This window comes from Carlito syrichta, unplaced genomic scaffold, assembly GCF_000164805.1.
Source record: "Carlito syrichta isolate Samal-C Ts95f unplaced genomic scaffold, Tarsius_syrichta-2.0.1 Scaffold302567, whole genome shotgun sequence".
In the NCBI taxonomy this organism is placed as follows: Eukaryota; Metazoa; Chordata; class Mammalia; order Primates; family Tarsiidae; genus Carlito; species Carlito syrichta.
This window is the reverse complement of record NW_007246663.1, coordinates 107,354-120,110: the sequence shown is the minus strand read 5'-3', so window position 1 is coordinate 120,110 and position 12,757 is coordinate 107,354. Positions and strand designations below refer to the sequence as shown.

General features: G+C 33.6%; 1 protein-coding gene across 1 annotated transcript in view; it reads right to left on the bottom strand.

Annotated features, from left to right (window-relative positions):
- Window positions 1-2,405: 2,405 nt before the first annotated feature.
- LOC103259228 (rho GTPase-activating protein 32-like) overlaps window positions 2,406-12,757 on the bottom strand; it is a gene marked incomplete at its 5' end in the record, with an annotated part of 94,939 nt that continues 84,587 nt past the window's right edge. Inside the window, 4 exon segments of the mRNA XM_008056887.2 lie at window positions 2,406-2,441; window positions 2,443-2,535; window positions 3,047-3,191; window positions 5,151-5,253. Coding sequence (XP_008055078.2) covers window positions 2,406-2,441; window positions 2,443-2,535; window positions 3,047-3,191; window positions 5,151-5,253 — 377 coding nt within the window.

Genomic DNA, 12,757 nt, shown 5'->3' with positions numbered 1-12,757 from the left:
ATGAGAAAAGAAACATCTGCCAGGCACTTCTAGAGGATCTCCAGGTGCACATTCTTCCGCTAGATGGAAATATTCTACATATGAACTGCTCCAAAACCCTGGGCCAGAAACTGTTGTTCTGGCCCCCAGAAACTTTATTATGGAAAATCCTGTTTCCCTGGGTAATTTGAATAAGGAAGTTAAGTTTGTAAAGGATTGGAATTATTAGAAAGATTATAACATATATTAGTTAATTTGGGATATAAGTTTTGCTTTAAGTAGAGTTGTTTAATGAGAAGCTTTATAATTTTATAATTTTGGGATCTTATAATGGCGGGTTACAGGAATTGTTTTTTACAGGGTAACATCATTGTGTTGGGATTATGTTGTTTTGGGTGGAAATAGTTTCCGCCCTTTAGAGAACATTGACCAAGCACAGAGAGGAATACTTAAACTTAAGCATAGTTATTACATCACAAAAAACCCATGTAATTTGTTTTAAGTGATTTGTTTTGTAATGATGATTTTAACTTGCTCTGTGGCAGCAACTTGCAGAGATTATTTCCCTTGTAGAGAGAAATACAAGCTCACCACTACTTGCAATAAAACGGCATCTGCATTCTCATAACAGGTGTCCAGTCTTTCTCTCTCCCTTCTTTCTCTCTTTCTCACAAATCACCTACGCCATCTCTACCTTTGAGAATCTCTGAACTCTGCCAGAGCAGGACTCTGGCAGTACAGTCATCTCCGGTGTCCATGGGGAATTGATTCCATTGATACCAAAAGTCAAAGATGCTAAAGTCTCTTATACTAGAGGGTGTGGTATTTGCATATAAACTACATACACTTTAAATCATCTTTGAATACTTTAAATCATCTCTAGATTACTCATATTACCTGATACAATGTAAATGCTATGTAAATAGTTGCTATACTGGATTGTTTAGAGAACAATGACCAAAAAAAGTCTGTACATGTTCAGAACTGATGCTTTTTAATTTTTCTCATATTTTTGATCCATGGTTGGCTGAATCCATGGATGCAGAACCCATAGATACGGAAGGCTGACTGTGTTCTGTTCACAGATCCTAAGATTGATGCTTTTCTAACTCAGGTCTACTATCAAAGCCAATATTCTATATATTGCACAAAGTTTCTTTCTTTGATGAAAGAAACTTTGCTGCTGAAACATCCTCTTCTCCCTTAAAGATATAATTCAAATCCTCTTCTCCTTTAAAGATATAATTCAAATAACTGTGGATTTATTAGATTTGTCTCTTCAGCCTTCCTTTTCAGGACTAAGTATCTTATTTTCTCTGAGCTTACATCACAAAAGCTCCTTAATATTCTTTTGAGCTTTTTTTTTCACTCTTTAATGGGTCTTTAAATCTCATTAATTTAATCACATTACTCTTACTAAGACAGGCTATATTAATAGGAAAATGAGTTGATGCTAAGTTACCTTCGGGCGCATGACTTTCATGCATTTATATCTACAGTGCTGATTTTAAAATATGTGCTGATTTTTAATATTAGTTTAAAATGTTAGTGTTGGCTGGGCTTTGTGGTTCAGCCTATAATCCCAGCACTTTGGGAGGTTGAGGTGAGTGGACTGCCTGAGCCCGTGGGTGTGAGACCAACCTGGGAAACTTGGCAAGACCTCATCTTTACAATAAAACAAAAAAATTAGCGGGCCTGGTAGTGCCTGCCTGTAGTTCTGGTTACTTAGAAGGCTGAGGCGGAAGGATCGCTGGAGCCCAGCAGGTCGATGCTGGGGTGGCGGTGAGTGTGCTACTGCACTCCAGCCTGGGTGACAGAGAGAGACTCCAACTCAAAAAAAAAAAAAAAAGTTAGTGCTGAATGTAGTGATTTTTAAAACATATCTATAAACAATGGCATTTTGTAAAAAGCAACATTAAATTACTTAATGTGCATATTACTAGAATATCTGCTGAATTTAATTTCTTGTCAATAATTGAATTTTAAAAATATATGTATTTTTGCATACTACAATCCAGTTTCTACTGTTTTCTTTCTCTCACTAAATGGCAAAGTCATCTCAACTTTATTCTAGTTTTCTCAGATATAACAAAAAATATTTCTGATAGGCCAAACTAAAATATAAATCTAATTGGGTTTTAAAAAGTAGCAACAACAACAAAACCAATAAACAACAAAAACTAAACAAACAAACAAACAAAACCCAAGGTTTAGTCAGCCCTTCATTTGTTCATTCATTCATTCAACATTTAAGTATCTATTGGATGCTGATCTCTGTGTCAGGCCTTCGGGATATAAAGACAAACACATACAAATGTATACATTTATGACTAAAATTCATTCTAGGAAAATAGAAGTTGAAATAGTTACAGTTCCAAGGAAGTTCAAATTGTTAGAAATCTAAAGAAAGAAAACACTTTTAGAAATCAATTAGTTTCTGCCTCTGCCTGGTATTCACCAAGATATGGCTAACCTGTAGTGTGGTGGGGGGAGCTGCTGGATGACATCATGAATTTTTATCAGCCTTTCTTCATCTGTTGCTGCTGAAACGGCGTCCTGTAATGTCACAGTGCAAAATATACTAGGTGAGCTTTGTTGGTAAAAATGAAAACTCTTCACTCACAAATTTGTTATCACTCTGAGACTAACTTACTCTTTGATGCAAAATGACAAGGAAACACAACATAATAACAAGGAAGTATGAACACTGAAATCTACTCATATAGAAATTTAAGAAGCTTGATAGTAACCAGTATTAAGGATGATAAGATTTGTGGCTCAAAGTCAGAAAGTAAAAGAATGACAATGTGAAAACAGCAAGACTATGGACTATCTGGCAATACTTGTTTTTTTTTTTTTTTTTTTTAGGAAGTCATTTTATGCACAGAACTATTTTTCACATGTGACCAAATCAATCTACACATGTTCCCAGAAAAGCTCCACAAATAACTTGATTCAAAAGTATCTTGTGCATGATCAATGTTTGTATACTTAAACCTGAAATGTATCTCACATCTTTATAATAAAAATTAAAACAAACAAACAAACAAAAGTGTCTTGTACTCACAGAAAATTTCTCATACAGCTGGTAGGTGAGCAGAGGATTTGGGAGCTCTCGGAAGTACAGCTTACAGAGGGAGCCCACAGAATGGATGTCTTGAACATATGGCTCTTTCGTCAGGTCGGGGACATGCTCAGAATCAAATTCATGGCTAACATAGATAGAAGATGGTTAACAATTCTTTTACTGAAGGAAAGCAAATACATGACTTCAAAACAGAAAGCAAAGGCCCAAAGTGTTCTGTTCTACTTTACTGAGTTATTTTCTTCAATCATATGTTATATTTGGACTTCAGCAACAATTGGATGTCTTATCATAAGACAGGTATCATTCTACATAGAAATTACGGGCACAGCTTTAACATTAAAATGGACAATAACCTCTGAAATGCATACAAGTAAGCAGCTCTGACAGCACAATGATGTGAAACAGAACTCCTAATTTCCAATAGTATAAATATCCACTATTTTGACAATTCCAGAAACTAGAGTTGAATGGCAACTGGTTCATGAAACTACTTTGTACAGAAATTCCTCAGATACAAGTTAAATAGCTTGGGAATGCTTTACCAAAGTATGAAGAAGAGGCAAGAAACAATTTACAGCAATTCCCAGCTAAAAACAAATTTTAATAGACAATAAAATCTGTAACACAAGCCGGGCTCGGTGGCTCAGCCTGTAATCCCTCGCTTGGGGAGGCTGAGGTGAGTGGATTGCCTGAACCCATGGGTTCGAGATCCACCTGGGCAACTTGGCGAGACCTTATCTCTACAATAAATAAAAAAAAATTAAGCCGGGCTCGGTGGCTCAGCCTGTAATCCCGCGCCTTTGGGAGGCTGAGGTGAGTGGATTGCCTGAGCCTGAGGGTTTGAGACCCGCCTGGGCAGCGAGACCTCATCTCTACAATAAATCAAAAAATCAGCCAGGCTTGGTAGTGCATGCCTGTAATTCTGGCTACTTGGAAGGCTGAGGTGGAAGGATCGCCGGAGCCCAGCAGGTCGAGGCTGCGGTGGCCAGGAGCGGCCACTGCACTCCAGTCTGGGCGACTGAGTGACACTCCAACTCAAAAAAAAAAAAAGAAAAAAGAAAAAAAAATTAGCTGGGTGTGGTAGTGCGTGCCTGTAGTTCCAGCTATTTGGAAGGCTGAGGTGGAAGGATCACCGGAGCCCAGCAGGTTGAGGCTGTGGTGGTCAGGAGCAGCCACTGCATTCCAGTCTGGGTGGCAGAGTGAGACTCCAATTAAAAAAAAAAAAATCTGTTACATTAGCATGAGTAAAATAAAAGTTGTGCTCAGAATACTAAGACAGAATTAAGTTCACTCTCCAAGAGGTTAATTAATATTAATCCACAAGCAAGAAACCACTTATCTTCTATCCAGAGGATTAATGTGTGTAGACAATCTGACTATGAGATTTATTGTGTCTTACACTAAAAACTGAAACTGTCATTAGTACAAGAACCAATTTAAGTATTTTCCAAACATGTAATCTTGAAAACAGAGATGAGCTTTGTGGTCAATTAAAATATTTAAATCCCCGAAGAATAACAGTAGTTACCATGTACCATGGTGAAAAAGAAAAGATAATAGCATATCAAGAACAGACTAGCGTCTAAGGGATTAAGCAAAAATAAAATTTATTTTGGTGACATAGAGAATATCACTATTTTCATCTCAGAGAAGATAATGGAGAGGATGTGAGATATGTAACACATGCATATTTGGGTATACACTGAATAAGAGTCCATGAAGATTAGAAAAGGTTTCATTCCCAACCATTTTAATGAAGAACTAAAGGATATTTCTATTATAATGTAAATTTTATCTTTTATGGTTGTCATGGGTTCAGACACAATTTGCTAAAACCTTCAAACATTATGAAGAGGCAAAATACAAGTAGTGAAGAGATCAATGTGCATGATTCTCTGGTACTACAGATGAAGAAATATCATTTATAAAAATATACAGAGAACAATATGGATATTATTTCCTATTTTATCTAAACTATCTTACTGAAAATTATGATTATCAAAGTAAGTGACTCAATTTTGAAATAATTTCATTTTAATGAGTTAAACAGGAGTGAAAAATGAAATGCCATGTAAGATTTTACCGTAGTCTCTGGATATTGGATGCAACTCCAGAAAGACGATATATTCCATCCACAATACCATATCTTTCAATGAATGCTGTGCAGCTTTGAAGAACTTGGGGCACTAAAGAGAATTTTTAAAGACATAAATTAAATCGGTAATCATACTGGAACAAGAGTCAGCAAAAAATAAGAACACCTTAGTTTTCAAAAGCAAAATAAAATTTGTAAATTAAAGTAAAAAGGTGCAAAGATTAATTTATTACAAAAAATGATGAGGGTACATCTACTTAATTTCACATCTAAACTAGGTAACTACTTTCTGACTAATCAAGATTGGTTCTATGTTATGACAGTTAGGTAAGTAAAAGAATTCATACATTATTAGGATAGTGTCTCTTCTATAGTAGATTTATTTAGATTATGTTACCATAATAAGGTGAACTGTCCAGTCCTAACACTGTGCCAGATTTTTCTAAAATGCAACTTTTCAGCTGAATTTTGTACATAGGAAATGGATATACAAAGCCTAAATGCTTATCCCAACAACATAATTGCTTGTAAGTACTGCAATGTTTCACTTATAAAAAAAGTGTCTTTTATTTTTTCAGTTAATGCTAATTCTAATTTTATTCAACAAACAAAACACCAATATAATGCAAAGGCCATGGCAATTTCAAATAGATAGAATCTTATAATTTCCTGCCCATCTTTACATTTATTTTATTGACATTTTTACTTAATATTATCAGCTCATCATAAAGTACATGCTAAGAATTAGTAGAAAGAAGAGTATGTACTCTCAGTACACAAACGCACCGTTATTCTGGGGCCTACAGTCTAGAAGAAAACCTTCAAATTATATGATAAAAATTGTTATAACCATTTGAAAATTTATAATAGCTGAGATTTGAATATTATTTGTTTTGCAATGCAGATTGATGAGCTTACAGACTTTAGTAACTATGGTCATTTGATAGTGTTAGTCAAAATCCCTGAAAAGAAATGCTTGGAAGAACATTACGTCATCTGCAATGAACTACTATATATTAGGGATGAAACATTCAGCATAGCAAATGAAACAAATAAGATATTTTAGTAAGATGATTTTAGCGAATACATTTATAGTATATTGCTATGCCATTCTTTTATTATTATAACAGAATTTTCCTTGGTTTTCCTGCCTTTTGTTGTCCTTCTGCAGTCTATCTTTAAATTCTGTCAGATCCTATAACTGCATTTTAAACTTAAACTCCTTATCTTTTATTTTAAAAAATAACCAAACCAGCAGCTGATAGTATTGCCCCATTGAGCACTTAAGATGTGGCAGGCTAAATGCTTTACAATGGATACTCTCTGATTCTCACAGAAATCCTAAGGGAGAAAGTACTATCATTATCCACATCTCTCTGAAGTGTGCTTCAGAGAGATGAAGTTTTACCCAAGGGCAGGCAGGAAACAGGCAAAAATGAGATTCGAATTCAAGCAGTCCAAGTACTGAGTCAATGTTTTTAACTACTGCAATATACTGCCTGGTATATAAGGCCATTCAGAAATTACCCCTAATTATCATCATAATTCACATTTCACAACTAGAGTTATTTCACAACTAGAGTTGTGGCCTAGAGACCGGTTGAAGTGTCACCCTTTGCCATATAAAGCAGCTATTCTCTAACTGCTTCATAAAACAATAACCTCTGCTGGGACTCCCTCACCACCCTCTTCATAGGGAAAATGCTTAGCTATTGTCTAAAACCCAGCTAAACTATCACTCTTAACCAAGCCTTCCTTCAATGCCCATAAGTAGAGGATAGGTACAGCACTATGCTCTATGTGCTCACAGAATGGTATTATAATCATAATTTGCTTACATAGCCATCACCCCTTCTTGACTACTGGCTGTTCAACGGTAAAAACCAGGCATTGTTCATCACTGAGCAAAGCTCAGGAGCACTATCCTGACACAATGTACAAAATTAGCAAGTGAATTAATTTGCAGGTGCTCTGAAAGCCTGAAAAAGCTACCTGATCAAGTTAGCAGAGGGAGGACCTTAGTTTTCACACGGAGCTGAATTCATTTTCAACTAAATGCTTTCTGCCTCTAAAAACATTTAGGGCTTTGAGTAACAAGAAAGGGATATATTTATATAGTAAAGATGAAGGGCAGGCAGAATTGTCAGGTACTATTTGTGGATTGACTTTGATATAAGAAGTAATCTTTGTGTCAAAATGATATGAAAAATATACAGTACCTTTATATAACATTGGATTCCATTTCTAACATTTTTCCACCAATGATAACCTCAGTGTCTTAGGTTTCTATTCTACAATCTAGAAGTGGAATAACAACATTTGGGGCTAGAAATTTTTTGTCACTTACTTCAAAGGGAATGTATTTGGAAATTACTGGGATGATTAACATAATTACTTAAAGAGAGAGCGGACAAGAGCTTTAACTCTTTTCCTTAAAAGAGACTTCTCATTATGTATGCTCCAAATTGATATGCTAACTCACCCAGGCACACGGCAGGTTTGTCTTGAAAGAAAACCCTTCAGAGTATAGGATCATATTTCCATATTACCAAGGTATCCTAGCATACATTATATTGTAAAATATTCATAAAAATAAGCTACTATGTATAAAAAAGCATAAATAACATTCCCTGGACTCTAATAGCTGTGTAATATTAGATTCTTATCTGCTTGTATTCTCCAAAATAAGTAGGAACACTTTGAAAATATAGAGAACTAGAGGTCTTTCCCTGCTAATATAACCAAGCCCTTACAGACATAATAATACTTCATGGAAAGAATCTGAATTGTTTCCTTATGTTTTATGTTTCCTATGTAGAATAACTTAAAGTCTATAAAATAATCATATAATGAGGTTTAATAAATAAAATTACATAACTATTAATTACAATTTTAAGAGACACAAACGAGACATTTAAAAAACTAGGTGGCACTATGAAAGAAAAACATAAACTCTAATTTTGAAGAAAAGAGAACAGAAACTAAAAAACAGTGTCAGAAGGTAAAAAGTAAAAAGATCTGACTTCTTTTTTACCAATGTGTAGGAAAGCAATAAGAGAATTCACTGTATTATGTTTTCTAAAAAATCCTACTTAAAAAAATGGTATTTATTAGCAACCCCCCTAAACAATCTAACCAATCAGACAAATGTACACCAAATGACCAGTCAAAATATAACATTAGAAACCTCCAGAATGGTTCCTCCAAAAGATGATGCGACTTATTCCCACTATCTCCAAATAATACACTTCTGAGCCACCTTAATTTATAGTCTTAGTTTTTAAAATATCATATGAAAATAGAATAAGTAAATATTAAAATAAAATTGGTCCCTAAAATTAGAGTCATGGTTAAAAAGTAGGAAATAAGTATGACAAGAATTTATTTTTGATTTTTCTTGACAGTTTCATTTCTATTTTCTCTTCATTCACTCACCCACTTCCTTATTCATCAATCATTTATTTAATAAATGTCCTCTCTATTTACCAGGTATCATGCAAGTATTACAAATACAGATGAAGAAGTAGAGTTCATTTTTAGAAAGGTGGCTTCCAGGCTGGGAGTATGTGAGCATGGTGTTATACATTTAGAATGTGCAGCATGATTTTTGGTTTGGAAAATATGATTGTCTAAAGGATTAATTTCCAGTGTTATCTGGGTCTTGTTTTTTTCTTACTGTGCTCTAGTTACAAAATCCTTGTCCATAACATAGAAATATGTTCAGGCAACAGTTTCCTTTCCTTGGGTTTTAAGATATTTTTTGTATTTTGTATCAAACATAATTTTACCCAGTTTTCTACAAAGTTCTCACCATTTTGTTTTAGCAATTTCAATACAAACTTTAAAGAAAATTTGGTTTTAAATATGTGCAACAAAAAACTCAAGTTCTATGGAAAAAAAGTCAACCACTCTCTGTTCTGTTCAAATAGATTTTATTGTAATTAGGGAATACATGAACACTGTAGTTAAATCAGTTATTTTTAAGAAAGAAATGATATATTGGCATCTGTCCTCTACTATCATTCTTCTAAAGAAAGGAAAAATACCTAAAACTTCTAAGTACAACCAAAACCAAACTTATATTTGACAGGTAATGAGCATGGCAGAACAAACTGGAAATCCTTCACTCGCATTAGTGGCCACATCTAAGTAAGGTTGAACAATGGCAAGAAATATAAAAAGGAATAGAAATTAATGTAACAAAAACATTTTGATGCTATAATAAGGATGACCAAGCAAATGACAAATTAGTATACTCTATGCACCAAAGTACTATGTGGGCAGATTTTTAAAGAATCAGTTCTATAAATCAGTGGATCCCCAACCTTTTGGGCATCAGAGACAGGTTTTGTGGTAGAGAATTTTTTCATGGATGGAAGGGGATGGGGGAGTGGGGTGGTTTTGGGATGATTCAAGTGCATTACATTTATTTTGCAGATCAGCAGCAGCATTAGATTTTCATAAGAGAGCACAACCTAGATTTCTTGCATGTGCAGTTCACAATATATTTCGTGCTCCTATGAGAATCTAATGCAGCTGCTGATCTGATAGTAGGTGAAGTTCAGGTGGTAATGCCAGCAATGGGGAGCAGCTATAAATACACATGAAGCTTCACTCACTTGTCTGCCGCTCACCTCTTGCTGTTCGTTCCTAATAGGGGTTAGGAACCCCTGTTATAAATAACTAACATAGTCTTTAATCAACTCAAGTAAAAGCACGGTAGTTTGTGATAGAAACTGTATGATCTTTTTGCGTGAATCCTAGCCAAGGGACCACAAATAAAAGAACAAAAAGAAAATTGCCTTGTCAGGCTCCTATATGACTTGTTACAACATTTTGTACAGAAGAAACAGGTCAGGTTTGTCACTTGCTGCAACAGGGAGGTGCTCAAAAGCTTAGAAAGTGTCACAGGATAATCTCTCTATAAAGTTAATTGTTCACCACGAATTATTCAGAGAATGAGTCACCTAACAAAATGAAATTCTGATACGAGCTTCCTTCTCAGAAAAATCTGGTGCAAAATCAATTTTGTTTAGGACAAAGTCACTATTTTAAGTTTAAACTAAAACAGAATAACTGTGACAAAGAACAATTATATACATAATTATCTCTATTATATATACTATACATCTCATCTCTCCTCATAATTATGTATATTGTATATGTGCATCATTCTTCTTCATGATTATTCAAATTGTTTTTATTTGGATTTAAAATATCATATATAATATATACTCAGTCCTATTGTTTTGGACTTTAAAACAATTTCTCTCTATATGTGTGTGTAAATATATATATATGGTATAACTGCAGCTATAGACAACAGACAATATATGTGAAGCCTCAAAATATTAAAAAACTAAAACTCCCACATATTTATTAAAAGACTAACAAATATTTTAATATTAAAAAACTATCTTTTCCTAATTAAAATTTTAGCTAAACTTTAAGTTTTCCTTTTCTTACTAATTTAGTATTCATTTGAATATTCAAATGAACATCCTCCTTATGAATATTTATTATTAATTTCTTACCATCCCCAATGAAGCAGGTGGATATTTTAATATTCCAACTAGAATATAATTGACCTTAGTCTTCAAGGTTTCTGACAACTAAAGTTTATTAGACTGTAATTACACTCTAATATCACAAATTAACTTTTTTTGTTGTTTTTCTATCATTTGAGTATAGACTTTCTCTGTTGAACAGGTCATCAGCAGACAGTTTCATACGTTCATCTTCTAGGACTATTAAATTCATGTCTCATATTCCTCTAATTTTTTAAACTGAAAAATCAAGACAACTGAGAAAAAAATCACAAAGACATTCACTGCATCTAATAATTTATCAAAATTATATTCATTTTACATATCACCTAAGTATTTATACTTTACAAAGTTATATCCACGATTTACTGTAACATTTTCAAGTGTAACACTGTATTTAAACTTATAATTTTAAATAAATTCATAACTTATAGAACAATTCCCCCAAAGTTAGTAATTTAATTTTTTTGTTTCATACATAATGTCATAATGCCAAAATGCACATTTTTGTTTCTATCCAATTATAAGGTTAGGATAAATCCCTAAGGAGTGGAATTGCCATATGAAAGGAATGCTATAAAGTCTCTTGCTATGAAGTGCTAAAATATTTTCCAAAAAGATTGTACTAATTCAGAGCTACCTGAAACCAACAATTCTTACCTATTGGTAAAAATCACTGCTATCTTTACTGGCACTGGATATCATAATTTAGAAAAACAGTTTAATTATTTTAATAATGTTTACCACTGTAAAATGGTATCTCAAAATTGTCTCAAGATATGTTTCCATGATTACAAATAAGGAAAACACTTCTGTATTTTGTGTATTATCTATCACCCTATGATAATTATGAGTTTATATCTTTTCTCCATTCTCTTACTCAGGGCCTTACATTTTCTGAAAAATCTGAATGATACTCTCCTACCCTATGACAGCAGCATTTTATCATATCCAAAAAATTGATTATTTTTCCTAGTCTAGTACTTCTTACTCCACATTTGTTATTTTTCATTAAATGAAAAGTATATATTTGAAGTTACCTCTTTTTTTTGTTTAAATCTGAGAAAGCTATTATTGTTTTTTTTTTTTCCAAAACAAAATCAATTCATATTGGCAATTCTATAAGTTTCAAATGGTTAATCATCTTACATATTTGGAGTTTATCTTCAGTGTCACATTCAGAATTAATTCAGAATTAATTCTTTTTAAAACTAATTATTTCATTATCTCACTAAAACTATACTTTGCCACAATGGATTTTTATCTACAGCATTAACTATTTCTGAACATTCTAAACTGTTTCATTCACATTTAATTCTTTGTACAAACTTTGCCTTTCTAGTTTTGAGTACTGTTTTAATATCTGGCAAAGCTAGATGTCTCCCATTCTATTGCTGATTTTCCCCTCCCCACATGCTCTTTTATATTCCCACTGGTTGATCTTTCCATGTGTATTTTAACTAGTTGCAAAAATAATCCTCTGAGTTTTTGTTTTTTAGAGTACTGCATTAAGTTGATGGTAGTTTGGAAATAACATGTTTGAAATAATATTTTGTCTACTTTCTCAAGGAACATGGTAAAGTTTGTATTAAATTCTTAAGTCCACTGGTATTTTTAAAAATTAAAAAAAAAAAAAGACAGGGTCTCATTATTTTGCCCAGGCTGGCCTCAAACTAGTCTCAAGCAATTCTCCTACCTATACCTCTCAAAGCACTGGGATTACGGGGGTGAGCCTCTATGACTGGCCCCACTGGTATTCTGTAAATAATCAGTAAGGTCTTCATTTGGACTTGATATTATTAACTCAGTATTATAATTAATTTATCATCTTTCACTAGTATTCTCCTCAGGACTACTGACACTTGGAATTTCATAAATAACATATTTCTAGTACTTATCAAGATCATAGGTGGATACTGCCTTTATATTCCAGTATCTCTAAAATATATGGTAGAGGAAAATGCTATTTAAAAATATCGAAGAAGGCCAGGCTCGGTGGCTCAGCCTGTAAACCCAGCACTTTGGGAGGCCGAGGTGAGTGGATTGCCT